This window comes from Lepidochelys kempii, chromosome 11 (genome assembly GCF_965140285.1).
Source record: "Lepidochelys kempii isolate rLepKem1 chromosome 11, rLepKem1.hap1, whole genome shotgun sequence".
In the NCBI taxonomy this organism is placed as follows: domain Eukaryota; kingdom Metazoa; phylum Chordata; order Testudines; family Cheloniidae; genus Lepidochelys; species Lepidochelys kempii.
In genome coordinates, this window is record NC_136390.1 from 80,002,818 (window position 1) to 80,020,451 (window position 17,634).

At 50.3% G+C, this 17,634-nt stretch overlaps 1 protein-coding gene across 1 annotated transcript in view; it reads left to right on the top strand.

The window, feature by feature from the left end:
- The first annotated feature begins 1,455 nt into the window (after positions 1 to 1,455).
- Positions 1,456 to 17,634, top strand: part of SLX9 (SLX9 ribosome biogenesis factor) — a 112,835-nt gene continuing 96,656 nt past the window's right edge. Inside the window, exons 1-2 of the mRNA XM_073306966.2 lie at positions 1,456 to 1,639; positions 14,093 to 14,201. Coding sequence (XP_073163067.2) covers positions 1,511 to 1,639; positions 14,093 to 14,201 — 238 coding nt within the window. The 5' untranslated portion in view covers positions 1,456 to 1,510. The remainder of the gene's footprint in view (positions 1,640 to 14,092; positions 14,202 to 17,634) is intronic.

Consider the following 17,634-nt stretch of genomic DNA (forward strand, 5'->3'; position numbering starts at 1 on the left):
TATATTGTTTCATACTATAGAATTAGAATTTATAATCCCTATTCCATGATGAGATATCTTTGAGCTATAATGTGTCTTAATTAAAACCATCTTTAACTTTTCTCCTCAAAGCATTTTATCAAAAAAATCTGATTTACATCAAAAAAAAATCTGTTTTGTTTTTTTTAAATTTTCTTTAGATCATTGATTTTTATCCACCCTGGTGCAGATCCAGCAGAGGGAGTCATCATCAAGTGTTACATGCAGTCCTGCTGTGGGGAGATAGGCCGGCAGATACTTGGCAGTGGAAGACCCAAAGAAAAGCAGAAGAAATATATTTTGTGAGGTTGCATCCCCTAGTTCCGGAGGGGGAAGATAAGAAGCTGTTCATTTCACCCTCACACATACCTAGATACAGATATCCAGTGGGCTGGGTATTTATGCCTTTTGTCTGTTCTGTAAATTGGTTCATTACACCCTGAAACACATGCTTAGATTGCAGTAGAACAAACCCTTACAGCCTTCTGGCTAAGTGTTCACTCTTATTTGTCAACAGCTAAAACAAAATGCCCCTCTCTTCATAAGGGGAAGGGAGATAACTTGCACTAACATTAATGGGGGAAAGTATTTTTGGTGAGAGTCCTAAGATTCACTGAAAATGGACCCCTGAACGAAGGTCTAAATTGGAGAGAAAAACAGGTATTTCACAGAGGCTCATTCCATCACATCTCTTACCATTGGTGCTCCATATTCCATCTTTATCTATGAAACAACAAGCTGCCAAGTAAATTCGCCGGGGGCGGGCAAACTAAGAACAAATGTGTTTTGATTTGACAGCTGTATAAGTGTTTCTGCTTTCCCAATTCCCTGGAGAGAGAAAGAGCACAGAAATATGTTTCTAAAAAAAGAAATGTAGCTTTTTCTCTGTTAGCAGTAAGTGTATTTTGTCTAATTCTATAAGGTTATTTCCGCCTCCCCCTACTCCCGGAGCACCAGGTTGGTCTATACCTGGTGTTGGTTTAATTGCTGTGAGGCTCCTGGCCCAGGGCCCCTGTGATCAACGTGTTTAGGCTCAGGAAGGAGTTTTTCCCTGGGGGTGGGGGATATAGGCAGGAATTATTTTATGGGAACGGGGCTGCATTTTCTCCGCCCCACCATCCTTGCCAGCAACCAGCTCCTCGCAGCAGCCTGCCCTGGCACCTCTCCGGAGAGCGGCTACAACCTGCAGCCGCCAATCAGTCACTGGCATTTCACCTGGCACCATTAGGCTTCAGAGTTAACAGCGGCTGGCGCTGTTCTGCGCAGCGGCTCCAGCCCGGGCGCGGCCCGCAAAGCTGGAAGCGGGCAACACCCAGCGCCCCAGGCCGGGCCGCTCGGGTCCGACCCGGGACCGGCTCCAGCCCCAGCCCATCGCCAGGCGGGAGCACCCGGGCCCCGCCCGGCCCTTGGGGGGGCGGAACGCTCTGTGCGGCGCCGCGTTCCGGGGAGGGCCATAGCCGCCGCACACGCGCCGAGCCCCGGCAGCCCGGCCATGGTGGGGAAAGCGAAGCGTCCGAGGCTGCACCAGGCGGCCCCGAGGCCGAGGGGCCCGCGGGACCCGGAGCCGGGCGGCCACGATGGAGCGGGCGGGACCAGCGGCTGGAGGGCGGAGCCCGGAAAGGTAAAAGGGGTGCACCGGGCGATACCATCTCGTGTGCGGGGAGGGGGGCAGAGCCTGACGGGCGGTACCATCCCGCATGAGGAGCGGGAGGAGGTACTAGTGCGTGGCCGTGCCATGTGCTCTGCTGGGGGGGCGGGCTGCGCCAGCAGCGGAGGGGTGGGCTGTACCATGGCAGCGGACCGGGGGATGCCGGCGGCGGCGGTGGGGGTCAGGGAGGGGCGGGCTGCCCCATGGGGGCGGGGGCGGGGGTCGGGGCGGGCTGCCTCATGGGGGCGGGGGTCGGGGCGGGTTGCCCCATGCCGGGGGGGGTGGGGATGGGGGTCGGGGAGGCGCGGGCAGCCCCATGCCGGCGGGGGTGTGGGTTGGGGCGGGGCGGGCTGCCCCATGCCGGGGGTGGGGGTTGGGTTGGGGCGGGGCGGGCTGCCCCATGCCGGTGGGGGTGGGGGTTGGGGAGAGGCGGGCTGACCCATGCCAGCGGGGGTGGGGGTCGGGGAGGGGCGGGGGAGGCTGCGCCATGGGGGCGGGGCGGGCTGCCCCATGCCGGGGGGCGGGCTGCTCCATACTGGCGGGGGTCAGGGAGGGGCGGGCTGCCCCATGCCGGCGGAGGGGTGCTACGTGGGGCGGCCGAGCCGGGGGGGGGGTGGTCTGGCGGGCCATGTACAGTGCCAACGTAGCTCTCGCGCTGGATGAGGGCATTCCCGTGCTCGTGGCTGCTCTGGACGCCTGCTGGGTCTCTGGCGCGTGCAGCCCTTTGCCGACAGCCCGTGTGAGCTGTGGGGCCTGGCAGGGCCCACGCTGGCAGCAAGGCAGCCTTTGTGTCCCAGCACCCTGCAGCGGGAGACCCAGGTGTCGGCTGCTGGGCCTGGCCTCACGTCCTGCCACCACGTGGGAGCCCCCTGCGCCTGCCTCAGCCCGTGTCCTTCGCTGTCCGTTGTCTGGCCTGTTCGTGGCCTGTCCTCCTTGCTGGAGCCTTCGCCGCTCTGGCCATCTCATCTCCTTCCCAAAGGCTGCTGCTCGGCCCAGGTCCGTGGCCTGCGTGTGATCACCTCTCTCCTCCACATCCCGCCTCCTTCAAGTCAGGCTCAAATGCCTGGTCTTCCCTGCAACATTCAGCCATGCCCTTCCTTGCAAGTCCAACCTCTGCTCTTCTCATAACACTGACCCTGATCCCCTCATTTTCCTGCAGGCACCTCTGCTTTCTCCTGTCCCTGTCCATCAGAACTTGTAAACCCGCCCCATCCTCACTTAAATCTCTCAATTATTCAAATTCAATTAAAATTCAATTAAATTGAAACATGCTTTTCCCTTCATCCCTACACATGGTTCCTGTTGGCACCAGTTACGTTGGTGGCCACCAGAGACTCCAGTCTTCCATTCTGTGGCCAACACGCTGCTCCTTGTTTATGTGTCTTTTTACCTGCCTGCTGCTGTTTAAATGCTGGGTTGTGAGCTCTCAGGAGAACTCTTGTCACATTCTGGGAGAAGCAGGAAAGACAATCCAGGGTGATTGGGCGACACTGGGAGGTCTATAGTGACTGAAGGGGGTTTTAGCCCACGAAAGCTTATGCCCAAATAAATTTGTTAGTCTCTAAGGTGCCACAAGGACGCCTCGTTTTTGTTTGTTTGCTTTATAGTTGATCACTGACCTGATGCGATAGTGGAGTGTCTAGGAAAAGGGTGTAAAAGCTTTTGATTTAAGGGATTATGTATTAGTCTCAGCCTTGTTCAGAGAAGTAACAAAAAGTACTCCGTTTGAGTATCTGTTGTTGAGTGTTTATTGCATTTGGCACTTTTAATCTTTAAAGTTGTTTACAAACATTTTGGAACATCCCCATGAGATACTCCAGGAAAATACTTTTATTCCTATCTCCGTGAATGAGAAAATGAGACAACAAGGCCTGGGATGCGGGGCACTTGCAGGCTTAAGCTAGTGGAAATGGTGGATTCTCTGTAACTTGAAGTCTTTAAACCATGGTTTGAGGACTTCAGTAACTCAGCCAGAGGTTAGGGGTCTGTTACAGGAGTGGGAGGGTGAGGTTCTGAGGCACATTCAGGTATTGTTTCAACAAACAGAGAAACTGATGAGATTGGATCTGTTTTTCAAACCCTGTGTTTAAATATTCTTGAATGGCAGAGACGTATGCATGGCTTATATTTTTTGTGTGTTTTTGCAAACTGGTTTCTTGTACTTCTTGTTGATCATGTTTGAAAGCTCACAGTCAGGGCTTGTCTTCACTACAGCTGCTGGTCGATTTAAGCTACACAATTTGAGTTATGTTAGCAGCGTAACTCAAGTTGACGTAGCTTGGATCTACTTACCACGGGGTCCACAGTACGCTGTTTACGGGGGATGCTCTCCCACCAGCACTGCTTCTGTCTCTTGTTAAGGTGGAGTACAGAAATTGATGGGAGACTGCTCTCCCATTAATTGAGCGTGTCTTCACTAGACCTGCATCGGTTGCAGCAGCGCCGATTTAGCTCCGTAGTGAAGACAAGCCCTTAGAGTAAGAATCTGAGATATGGAACAGAGAGACTAGCTGAGATGTTACATAAATCTTAGTTGCTTACAAGTCCATCTGGCCTGCATTGCTGCTTTGTGAAAGGTGTCTGAGATGTTGACTGTGAGATATTGGTAGATGGAGGAGAGTGAGAAGCTACAGGGTTCCTGCACCACTGAAGGCACTGTGAATTGCTTTCTATTCATTAGTATTCTTAAGAGCATTTCTGTAGAAGACACTGGAGCACAACCAAAAAGATTTTTCTCGCCAGCAGGGCTTTGCAGATGAACAGTGGGCAAGATCAAATGCCCTTACTTTTGTCCTATCTGAGGTAAGCAGAATTGGAATTTTGTCCCAAAGGAAAACAGATGAGCTCGTAAGGAAAATAGCACTAGCAGGATGTTGGGTTTAGGGATGGAAGAAGCTTGAAAATTTCATTTGATCTTCAGACCTCTTAAACCAAACTTCAGACTCGTTCATAAGAGCGGCCAGACTGGGTCAGACCAAAGGTCCATCTAGCCCAGTGTCCTGTCTTCTGACAATGGCCAGGGCCAGGTGCCCCAGAGGAAATGACCAGAACAGGGAATCATCAAGTGATCCATCCCCTGTCGCCCATTCCCAGCTTCAAACCTCTTGCACAGGTGGTCACTAATGGAGCATTCTGCATGGCCAGGAGCCCAGCTTGAAGCATCTGGGCCCTGGTTTTCAGAAGTGTTGAGCTCTCACCCGAACTCATTAGAACAGGTTTCAGAGGAGCAGCCGTGTCAGTCTGTATTCGCAAAAAGAAAAGGAGGACTTGTGGCACCTTAGAGACTAACATTTATTTGAGCATAAATTTATTTGACACATCCGATGAAGTGAGCTGTAGCTCATGAAAGCTTATGCTCAAATAAATTGATTAGTTTCTAAGGTGCCACAAGTCCTCCTTTTCTTCATTAGAACAGGGGTTCCCAAACTTGTTGCTGGCATAACCCCATTTTAATGCATATTTCCACCTGGGACCCCAGACAGCACAGAGGACGCCATTTTGAAGAGCGAAATGGTGTTCTCCGCACAGTGTGACCTTGCATGCACCGGAATGTGAGGTCACACCGCAAGGAGGATGCCATTTTGCTGTTTAGAAGGCATCCTCTGCACCCTGTGACCTCATGCGTATGGTGTATGTGAGCTCATGCTGTGCAGAGGATGCCATTTTGTAGAGGAAAATAGCATCCTCCCTGAATAGTGACCTCACACACATTGTACATGCGAGGTCACTCTGTGCAGAGCAAAATGGCGTCTTCTGCACAGTAGGGATCGCCGTGCAGAGGTCATGACCCACTCTTTGGGAACCGCTCCATTAGAAGTTGTGGTTGCTTAGCACCTCCGGCAGCCTGGCAGGGCCACTGGCTCTCGGTGGCCTTTCTGTTTGTTTCCCTCTATATTTACCCACTGGGCTCATTGGGCTGTTTAATTTCTGTGCCCTGCTTTGAATGTAGACAGGCTACAAAAATGCCCAGTGTGCTGAAAAATTAAGGGTGCCTGATCCCTGAGGGACCTGAAGTTTATGGTCACTTGTGGATTTTGGCTTTAAATTTCCCAGTCAGTTCCCCTGGTTTAAAAACCCTCACCATTTCACAGGAATGTTGTGCAGATAATTCATTATTGTTTGTGAGGCTTGGGTGATACAGCAGTCAGCACCATAGAGTTCGCAAGGAAATTAATAATTCTGTGTTCGGTCCAGGGTTTGGTTGGTGTGCAGTGAGTGAAGCAGGAACCACACTCTGAGAGATGAGGATAAAAACAAATATTGAACAGATGCCTCTTATCCTGTGAGCCCATCCACCCAGTGCACTGAATGAGGCAGGGGTCCTCTGGAAAAGATAGTATTCGATCATGTAATTAAAGACTGTATCACAATGCACATGCACAAGGGCACTAAATTAAAGATTGCACCATCAGCATTAACTTTAGCTTTCCTAATGTTGGGGACACTGGGGCATGGCCACTAGGTAACTTAAGGGGATGGAAAACCATGAGTGTTAATAAAGCTTTTTTGCACTAGGCCCAGGTGTTTTTGGCCCCCCACACTGGGTAACAAACCACTCAAGCTGTTGTTCAGCCTCTCGGCACTGGGTGCCAGCAACACTAACTTTTGTGTGCTTGGCTTTTCAACTTACAACTGCGTTCAAAGAATGTTGTTTATTTGTCTGTCACTAGACTCTAGCCAACAGACAATGAACCGTTCTATCAAATTCTTCCAAGCAATGCAGGCAATGTTCATGCATCAGTGATGTGAAAGAGCCTAAGAAGGAGTGTCACATGTACAATAAGAGAGTGAATTTTAGGGCTCTCCTCTCTTTCTTTGGCTCTTATTACCATATCCTGGTGTAGCTGAAAGAGAAATTTTCTGTTAAAATCTGTCTTGGTCTCTCCCTCTGTGTTAATAACACAACAACTCTCATGTGCAGTGATCGTGACTGTGTGTTTAATGTGTACGTGCAGGGAGGAGTTCGTCTGTCATCTTCCACCCTCTGCCATCTCCTCTTCGCCCACACCTTGTTGCCTGCGTGAGTCACAGGACTATTTTTCACTGAAGGAGTGTAATTTGTGGTGCAGGTGCAGTTAATGGTTTGGCGCCTGCTAAACCAAATCTGAGTAATCTCTTTTTCAGACTTCTTAAATATGCTAATATTTAAAAAAAAAAAAACAAGCAAGGTGCAAAATTCTACATTTCTGTGACTGTTCCTTATGTAGTACCATAATCATAGAATATCAGGGTTGGAAGGGACCTCAGGAGGTCATCTAGTCCAACCCCCTGCTCAAAAGCAGGACCCATACCCAATTAAATCATCCCAGCCAGGGCTTTGTCAAGCCTGACCTTAAAAACGTCTAAGGAAGGAGATTCCACCACCTCCCTAGGCAACGCATTCCAGTGTTTCACCACCCTCCTAGTGAAATAGTGTTTCCTAATATCCAACCTAAACCTCCCCCACTGCAACTTGAGACCATTACTCCTTGTCCTGTCCTCTTCCACCACTGAGAATAGTCTAGAACCATCCTCTCTGGAACCACCTCTCAGGTAGTTGAAAGCAGCTATCAAATCCCCCTTCATTCTTCCCTTCGGCAGACTAAACAATCCCAGTTCCCTCCGCCTCTCCTCATAAGTCATGTGTTCCAGACCCCTAATCATTTTCGTTGCCCTTCGCTGGACTCTCTCCAATTTATCCACATCCTTCTTATAGTGTGGGGCCCAAAACTGGACACAGTACTCCAGATGAGGCCTCACCAATGTCGAATAGAGGGGGACGATCATATCCCTCGATCTGCTCGCTATGCCCTACTTATACATCCCAAAATGCCATTGGCTTTCTTGGCAACAAGGGCACACTGCTGACTCATATCCAGCTTCTCGTCCACTGTCATCCCTAGGTCCTTTTCTGCAGAACTGCTGCCTAGCCATTCGGTCCCTAGTCTGTAGCTGTGCATTGGGTTCTTCCGTCCTAAGTGCAGGACCCTGCACTTATCCTTATTGAACCTCATCAGATTTCTTTTGGCCCAATCCTCCAATTTGTCTAGGTCCCTCTGTATCCTATCCCTGCCCTCCAGCGTATCTACCACTCCTCCCAGTTTAGTATCATCCGCAAATTTGCTGAGAGTGCAATCCACACCATCCTCCAGATCATTTATGAAGATATTGAACAAAACCGGCCCCAGGACCGACTCCTGGGGCACTCCACTTGACACCGGCTGCCAACTAGACATGGAGCCATTGATCACTACCCGTTGAGCCCGACAATCGAGCCAATTTTCTACCCACCATATAGTGCATTCATCCAGCCCATACTTCTTTAACTTGCTGACAAGAATACTGTGGGAGACCGTGTCAAAAGCTTTGCTAAAGTCAAGAAACAATACATCCACTGCTTTCCCTTCATCCACAGAACCAGTAATCTCATCATAGAAGGCGATTAGATTAGTCAGGCATGACCTTCCCTTGGTGAATCCATACTGACTGTTCCTGATCACTTTCCTCTCATGTAAGCGCTTCAGGATTGATTCTTTGAGGACCTGCTCCAAGATTTTTCCGGGGACTGAAGTGAGGCTGACTGGCCTGTAGTTCCCAGGATTCTCCTTCTTCCCTTTTTTAAAGATTGGCACTACATTAGCCTTTTTCCAGTCATCCGGGACTTCCCCCGTTCGCCACGAGTTTTCAAAGATAATGGCCAATGGCTCTGCAATCACAGCCGCCAGTTCCTTTAGCACTCTTGGATGCAACTCCTCCGGCCCCATGGACTTGTGCACGTCCAGCTTTTCTAAATAGTCCCTAACCACCTCTTTCTCCACAGAGGGCTGGCCATCTATTCCCCATGTTGTGATGCCCAGCGCAGCAGTCTGGGAGCTGACCTTGTTTGTGAAGAGAGAGGCAAAAAAAGCATTGAGTACATTAGCTTTTTCCACATCCTCTGTCACTAGGTTTCCTCCCTCATTCAGTAAGGGGCCCACACTTTCCTTGGCTTTCTTCTTGTTGCCAACATACCTGAAGAAACCCTTCTTGTTACTCTTGACATCTCTTGCTAGCTGCAGCTCCAGGTGCGATTTGGCCCTCCTGATTTCATTCCTACATGCCCGAGCAATATTTTTATACTCTTCCCTGGTCATATGTCCAACCTTCCACTTCTTGTAAGCTTCTTTTTTATGCTTAAGATCCGCTAGGATTTCACTATTAAGCCAAGTTGGTCGCCTGCCATATTTACTATTCTTTCGACACATCAGGATGGTTTGTCCCTGTAACCTCAACAGGGATTCCTTGAAATACAGCCAGCTCTCCTGGACTCCTTTCCCCTTCATGTTAGTGCCCCAGGGGATCCTACCCATCCGTTCCCTGAGGGAGTCGAAGTCTGCTTTTCTTTAGTCCAGGGTCCGTATCCTGCTGCTTACCTTTCTTCCCTGTGTCAGGATCCTGAACTCAACCAACTCATGGTCACTGCCTCCCAGATTCCCATCCACTTTTGCTTCCCCTACTAATTCTTCCCGGTTTGTGAGCAGCAGGTCAAGAAAAGCTCCCCCCCTAGTTGGCTCCTGTAGCACTTGCACCAGGAAATTGTCCCCTACGCTTTCCAAAAACTTCCTGGATTGTCTATGCACCGCTGTATTGCTCTCCCAGCAGATATCAGGATGATTAAAGTCACCCATGAGAACCAGGGCGTGCGATCTAGTAGCTTCGGCGAGCTGCCAGAAGAAAGCCTCATCCACCTCATCCCCCTGGTCCGGTGGTCTATAGGAGACTCCCACCACAACATCACTCTTGTTGCTCACACTTCTAAACTTAATCCAGAGACACTCAGGTTTTTCTGCAGTTTCGTACCGGAGCTCTGAGCAGTCATACTGCTCCCTTACATACAGTGCTACTCCCCCACCTTTTCTGCCCTGCCTGTCCTTCCTGAACAGTTTATAACCATCCAGGACAGTACTCCAGTCATGTGAGTTATCCCACCAAGTCTCTGTTATTCCAATCACGTCATAATTCCTTGACATCACCAGGACCTCCAGTTCTCCCTGCTTGTTTCCAAGGCTTTGTGCATTCGTATATAAGCACTTGAGATAACCTGCTGATTGCCCCTCATTCTCAGTAGGCAGGAGCCCTCCCCTCACAGACATTCCTATCTGTGCTTCCTCCTGGTATCCCGCTTTCCCACTTACCTCAGGGCTTTGGTCTCCTTCCCCCGGTGAACCTAGTTTAAAGCCCTCCTCACTAGGTTAGCCAGCCTGCTCGCAAAGATGCTCTTCCCTCTTTTCGTAAGGTGGAGCTCGTCTCTGTCCAGCACTCCTCCTTCATGGAACACCATCCCATGGTTAAAGAATCCAAAGCCTTCTCTCCGACACCACCTGCGTAGCCATTCGTTGACTTCCACGATTCGACGGTCCCTACCCAGGCCTTTTCCTTCCACGGGGAGGATGGACGAGAACACCACTTGCGCCTCAAACTCCTTTATCCTTCTTCCCAGAGCCACGTAGTCCGCAGTGATCCGCTCATGGTCATTCTTGGCAGTATCATTGGTGCCCACGTGGAGAAGCAGGAAGGGGTAGCGATCCGAGGGCTTGATGCGTCTCGGCAGTCTCTCCGTCACATCGCGAATCTTAGCCTCCGGCAAGCAGCAGACTTCTCGGTTTTCCCGGTCAGGGCGGCAGATAGATGACTCAGTCCCCCGGAGTAGAGAGTCCCCGACCACCACCACCCGCCTCCTTCTCTTGGGAGTGGTGGTCGTGGAACCCCCCATCTCAGGACAGCGCATCTCATGCCTTCCAACCAGCAGAGTCTCCTTCTGCTTTCTCCCCCCAGACATATCATCTGGTCCACTCTCCGCAACGGTACCTGTGGAGAGAACATGAAAGCGGTTAGTTACCTGTGTCTGTGTTACTGGAACCCGGACATTCCCCCTTCTTCTTCTGGAGGTCACATGTTGCCAAGCTTCTTCACTGGCCTCTTGGCTCCGCTGTGCAACCTGCTCTAAATCTTTAGAGCTTTGTGCCCGTAGAAGCCTATCCTGACTTTTGTCCAGAAAATTAACATAACATCACTGTATCCCGGAGTGGGCAAACTTTTTGGCTCAAGGGCCATATCGGGGAATAGAAATTGTATGGCGGGCCATGAATGCTCACAAAATTGGAGTGGGGATGCAGGTTCCAGGGTTGGGCTGGGGATGAGGAGTTTGGGGTGTAGGAGGGTGCTCCAGGCTGGGGCCGAGGGGTTCGGAGGGCGGGAGGGGGATGAGGGCTGGGGCATGGGGATTGGGGCTTGTGGAGAGGCTCGGGGTGCAGGCTCCGAGTGGCGTTTACCTCAAGCAGCTCGTGGATGCAGTGGCATGTCCCTTCTCCGGCTCCTACATGGAGGTGCAGCCAGGCAGCTCTGTGTGCTGCAGCATCCGCAAGCACTGCCCTCGCAGCTCCCATTGGAGAGCTGGAGGGGGCCATTGTAGCACGTAGTAGTTGGAGCGGGGCTGTGCCGACCCCTGCTATATCTCCTTGTTTAACTGAGGACATGTGCCCTGCAGAACAATCAGAAGTCTGGAATAACGGAACTATGCTGCATGAAGTTCCCTCGTTTTCTTTTCACCCCCACATTTATTGAATGTGAGCTAGAACATTGCTGGAAGATTGTTATGGAAACAGTTAAGAGAGCAACAATGAAAATGTGGCTTTCAGAGGCCAAATTTTCACGCTTTTCCCTACAATCATGAGGGCTAGAAACTTAGCTTCTTTTTACAAAATGAAAGCTGAGATTCTCAAAATCACATGATTCCAGTAGCTGGGGCTTTAAATATTATGAGACTTATAGTACTGAAGAGTTGGGAACAGTGAAGGTCTCTACAGAGAAATAGCTATCCTTCTCTCTGATCTGTGCTCTCATGTCTAGATGGAGTCTTTTGACAACACACCATTAAGAAGGAACTTGCACTTCCTTCATTATATTGAAATAGTGTCTTTTTTTAAATGTCTGTGATGTAGCCCAGGGTATAGTCTGGACTGTTGAATTGCTGTGTCCCTTTAATTTTCCAGCCCAGAGTGCCTTTTACACTGCTCTGCAGTGAAAAGCCACCAACATGTAAAGTCACTTCCAGCCAAGTTACATGAATGCTCTTCCAGCCACTCATGAACTACATATAGGGCGCTACCTGCAAATTCTTGGTCCCAGCCTTGCGCCCAAGAAATGTACATCTTGCACTGTCCAGCACACTACTGAACAATGCAAGCTCGTTAATAGCTCGTCACTTCATCAGAGGAAATGATTATGCACCAGCCTTTGTTAACATGAGTAGAGATTCCCCAAACACTTCAAGCAAAACACACTGGTTTAGATAAAACAAATTTATTAACTAAGGGAAGATAGATTCTAAGTGATAAGACATAAAGGTCAGAATTGGTTACAAAAGAAATAAAACATAAACACGCAAGCTATTTCCTAAGCTTTACCAAGGTGAATTGTTCTAAAAGCAAAATAGTTTTTCTCACTCAAAAGCTTTCAGCAGTCTGTACTGGCTGGAAATCCTCAACCATGATAGCGACGTTAACAAGGCCAGCTTACTATAAAGAACTCAAAGAAGACCCCACACCACACTTTACCCAGGAGTTTAAGGATATCATCTAATCCTTTCTCCCAAAAAATCCAAGAGAAACTCTACAAACTCATCCCCTGATCTTAGGAGACTTGCAGCCCTGTTTCCAGACTGAAGGGGCTTGGCTAGCCAAATGGGCCCACACCACTGGTGGCTACTTGTGGCTATCCTTAAATGTGCTTAGAAGAGACTGTGACACTCTGTACCCTAAAGCAAGGCCCTGGCACCCCCAAATTCACCATAGTAATAGAATTAGAATATGTTTTGTACAAAACGTGCTTTGTAAGGGATCATTCTAAAAGTCTTGATCTGTTGAACATTGATATCCTGTTGGATTGTATATGCTGTTGTATCTGAAGTTGTGAATATTGACTATGTACCAGTATTTAAAATGTGTTTGCTCCTGGAGTGACACCCACAAGGTAGTTTACATCCAGTTTAGTCAGCACATTGGGAATGAACTATAAGGTGCATAGAAAGCTGGCTAGATCATCGGGCTCAACAGGTAGTGATCAATAGCTCCATGTAATGGTCTCATGTTGCAGTGGGGGAGGTTTAGGTTGGATATTAGGAAAAACTTTTTCACTAGGAGGGTGATGAAGCACTGGAATGGGTTACCTAGGGAGGTGGTGGAATCTCCTTCCTTAGAGGTTTTTAAGGTCAGGCTTGACAAAGCCCTGGCTGGGATGATTTAGTTGGGGTGGGTCCTACTTTGAGCAGGGGGTTGGACTAGATGACCTCCTGAGGTCCCTTCCAACCCTGATGCTCTATGATATTTAAGCTGATGGCCCATTAAGTAACACAATAGGCCTCAGAAGAAGCTTGTGCCCACCCTCTGGACAATGGATGCTATGACTCATCGAAGCACGCAAGGGCATGTGACCAGATCACGGGACACTGGACTCCATCTTGTGCCTGTGGTTTTCCATGAACTGTGCTGGGGGCTTTGTTTGGGACACTGAAGTTTCTGCCACATGGGAGAAGCTGTTAAAGGAGGAAGTGATATAATCACTTGTCCTCACTCCCCCCAGAACTTAACACCTGGAACAAAGACTGGGCTGGGGAGGTGGTCCCAGGCGGGAAGGGAGGAATCCTAGCCTGTGTATGGAAGATTGGTGAACTGTTTGTACCACCGGGGTGAGACATTGCTTGATTCAAATCCTGTCTAGTGTATAGAACTTAGATTGCGATTTTGTTTTATGTCTTAGGTAACCTGCTTTGATCTCTTTGTTATTACTTATAATCACTTAAAATCTGTTTTATATTTTACCTAAAAACAGTGTAGTTTGAGTGAAGTGCATGAAAAAAATCTTAGCTCAGTTAATAAAAATCTGTTCATGTCCTCTCCGCATTGAGGGAGGGGCAGACTGGGTAATAAACTTACACTGGTCAGGTTTTTGACCGGGGCAGGATGGTACAGTTCTGGGGTTCTAGGCTGGGGAGCTGGGGGGAATTAACTGGAGCCTCTCTCTGTTTGGTTCAAGAGTGGCTGGCGAAAGTGGGGTGTGTCCCTCCCTGTGAATGCTTATGTGAGTGCAGGACCTTGAGGGGTTTGCAGCTTGTCACGTTATCACAGTGTGAAAGGGAGTGCAGGTTGGTGAGACAGAGGGCTCAGTGGTACCCCAGTTCCACGTTGCACCCCAGGAATGCCCATCACAGACACTCATACATATTTGTAGTAAAAACCAATGAGCTGGAAACCAGTAGTTTGGCTGTGTCCTCTGAGGCATGGCACACATTTTACATACCATGAACCAATGGGCTACTACGTGGTGGCTGTTGGAGAGTAGGCCTGAACTTTGCAATTATTTTATTCCTCTCAATATTAAAGTGCGTGTTTAACTTTGTCTTTGGCTCAGGACTGGGCTTTTTTGTCCTCTGATGTCTTTGCTGGGATGAAGATTGATCCCAAAACTCTGGTGAAGAAGTTGGATTTGGACTCCCGAAGCATTGTCTCAGCCCAGACAGGTAAGGGGTGCTCTGTAGGGAGCGATAACTGCCAGACTGAGCACCTCTCTTCTGTAAGAGAGGGGGCTGCTTGTACCTGCTGCAGGGTTGGCTGGATTTCAGTTGCCTTGTTGGGATCTCAGGACTGAGGTTCTGTACCCACTGGGATCTTGTATCATGCTCATAGCTAGGCATATAGCTATGTGCATGTTGAATCAGGTGACCATCAGAAGTAAACATGAAGAAGTCAGTGCTGTTATTCCTTTGCACCTCTGAGCCCCGGTGAAATCTGGTGGTGGCCTGAAGGAAGAGCAGGTGTGCAATCACAGAATATAAACGTGTTCTGAGCTGAGTAGTTAGTGCGGATTCAAACAGTAGCCATCTTAGATTGTAGAAAGACTCCTGCGAGTAACCTCACTTACCTTAGCTGTGTTTGGATGTGTGTGTTCAGCATCTAGCCTTGCGGTGCCTGTGAACAATTAATACAAGGAGAATGAAATCAGCTGCTGAATTCTGATGCATGCATGACCTTGGGTCCGAGGAGAGGGTTTTAAAACTGGGTTCCAAGTGAGGGTTGGAGGTGGCAGTTAAGCTTTTGCCTTGCTCTTCATTGAGCCTTCCCTGCCCTTCTTTGGGTCCGTCATAAAACAAACAGTGAGAAGAAAGCGGGAGGGAGGAAGAAGAGTGAGGACTGGGAGGGAGCACTATGGACCCTCATCTGTTCCGTCTCTACAGGATGCTGAGTGGCGGCCAAGCCGACTCCACTCTCACGTTCGGAAGCGGAAAGTGGGTGCGAAGCTAATCTCAGTCCTGGGCTGGAACTATGGCTCAATGTACACTGTGATTCTCATAAAAAGAAAAGGAGGACTTGTGGCACCTTAGAGACTAACCAATTTATTTGAGCATGAGCTTTCGTGAGCTACAGCTCGCTTCATCGGATGCATACTGTGGAAACTGCAGAAGACATTATATACACAGAGACCATGAAACAATACCTCCTCCCACCCCACTCACCTGCTGGTAATAGCGTATCTAAAGTGATCACTCTCCTTACAATGTGTATGATAATCAAGGTGGGCCATTTCCAGCACAAATCCAGGTTTTCTCACCCCCCCCCCCCCCACACACACACAAACTCACTCTCCTGCCTGCTGGCACTTCTACCCCAGAGGGAGAAGTGCCAGCAGGAGAGTGAGTTTGTGTGGGGTGGGGAGGGGGTGAGAAAACCTGGATTTGTGCTGGAAATGGCCCACCTTGATTTTCTCACCCCCTCCCCACCCCACACAAACTCACTCTCCTGCTGGCACTTCTCCCTCTGGGGTAGAAGTGCCAGCAGGCAGGAGAGTGAGTTTGTGTGTGTGTGTGGGGGGGGGGGGGGTGAGAAAACCTGGATTTGTGCTGGAAATGGCCCACCTTGATTATCATACACATTGTAAGGAGAGTGATCACTTTAGATAAGCTATTACCAGCAGGTGAGTGGGGTGGGAGGAGGTATTGTTTCATGGTCTCTGTGTATATAATGTCTTCTGCAGTTTCCACAGTATGCATCCGATGAAGCGAGCTGTAGCTCACGAAAGCTCATGCTCAAATAAATGGGTTAGTCTCTAAGGTGCCACAAGTCCTCCTTTTCTTTTTGCGAATACAGACTAACACGGCTGTTACTCTGAAACCTGTGATTCTCATAAGCATTTTCTTGTCCAAGTTTATTTTCTTCCTGAAAATTAATAGTGGTAACAAATAGCATGCAGTGCCTTTGCTTTCCTTCACCATTACAGCCAGCCTGAGTCCTCTTGCATCAAACGGGCTAAAAACAAAACCTGCCAGTATCGCAGGCAGGGTAGTGATTGGTGGTGACGTGGAGCAGCCCGAGTGCACGGATCGATGGTGTTGGTACTGTGGCGTGAGGGAGCAGCAAGGTTGGATCGGGACACGTTAGCCCACGAAGGCAGCCTCCTGTGCAGGTGTTAGGTGCTTTGTTCCATGACCGACTTGCCTCTGTCTGTGTGTCAGGAGGGCTGGGGGGAGAGGTACATAACCTACCTTTGTCATTTGCGTAAGCCATAGACTGTCACAGGCTGGCAGTCTGAGTCTCCCACTGCAGACCACAGCTGTACGCTGGCAGCTAGGCCTGGTTTATAAATAGACCCGTGCTGCTGGTCTCCATGGAGCGCTGATGATGCAGATGTGCAGTGCCTGGCAATATTTAACCCTCTCCTGAGATTCTAAAGGCTGCTTTCTTCCAGACCGCGGTGTGCTGACCCCCCCACCTTCTGTTCAGCCTCTTCCTTTCGACTGAGGCTTTTGGGGCCGAAGGCTGTGACTGGAGACCAGTGGGGCAGAAAGGAGGTGCTTTTTCTTCCCTCCCTGGGCCCCTTCCTCTCCTGTTGCTCTGGAACCCACGGGCGTTGGCTTGCTATGGAAATCCGTTCACATTTTTTGTATGAATTCAGTGAACTCTAGCTGGGTCTTGCCTACAGCAGCTGACCACCCCAGAGGGAGAAGAGAAGGGTCAGCCAGTATGAGAGGTATGTGCTTTGTCCCCAGGGATCACTGTGTGCAGGGGAGAGCATCCCCCGCGGGGAGTTCAGCCTGATTTCTCCCATGGCCTTGGATCTGTGGGTGGAGGTGAACAGGAATTCTCCTACACACGCTGTTGTTTTAAGTTTATAGTAGCAAAGCACAGAAGTGTTTCTCTCCCACCCGCTTTGCCAGCCCTGAGAAGGTTGGGTTCACAGACTCCGCCGGTACCCTGCTGCGGGTCCAGGAAGAGCGCAGGAGAGGCTGGACTTTGCTCCATTTGAAAGCGGCTACACCGCATCTGAAGTGGTTGTTTCCTGATGCCCTCGCTGCAGGAGTGTGCCGCGCTCTGTAAGCCTGACGTGGCCAGGGGTGCCTGCCCCAGCCCGGAGCTGTGTGAATCGCCACGTCCTGCGGGGAGCGCCACACGGGGGGCTCTTGTCTGACTGCCAGCGACGTCCTAGCATCTGCGGCGGGGCCACCGTGCGGAAGTGAAGGCGGGAGCCAGGCAAAGCCCCACGGGCTGCTTGGGGTGCTTCCGGAGCTGAAAGGGGCCTCGCCACCAGCAAGGGTCCGGACTGGCCCCACTGCTGGGGAAGAGGTGGATTTGGGCTCCAGCCACTGTGGCTCCGGTGTGCTCTGTGTGGCCAGGCTCCGTCCACACTGCCAAAACCCACCACGGCAGCATCTCGGAGCCGGGCCTATAGGCTCGCTGCGGTGCCACCGGGGGGGGGGGTGGTTGCGGAGCCTGCGCCCCTGCTGAGGGGGAACGGCCACCCTGCTAGGCCTTCTCCCTCTGGGGTAGAAGTGCCAGCTGGCAGGAGAGTGAGTTTGTGTGTGTGGGGGGGGGCTCACGCCCAGGCCCCGAGACTGGCTGCTGCTTGTGTGGCTTCTTTGGTGGCAGCGTAGAGCCAGGGAGTGGGGAGGCCCCATCTCT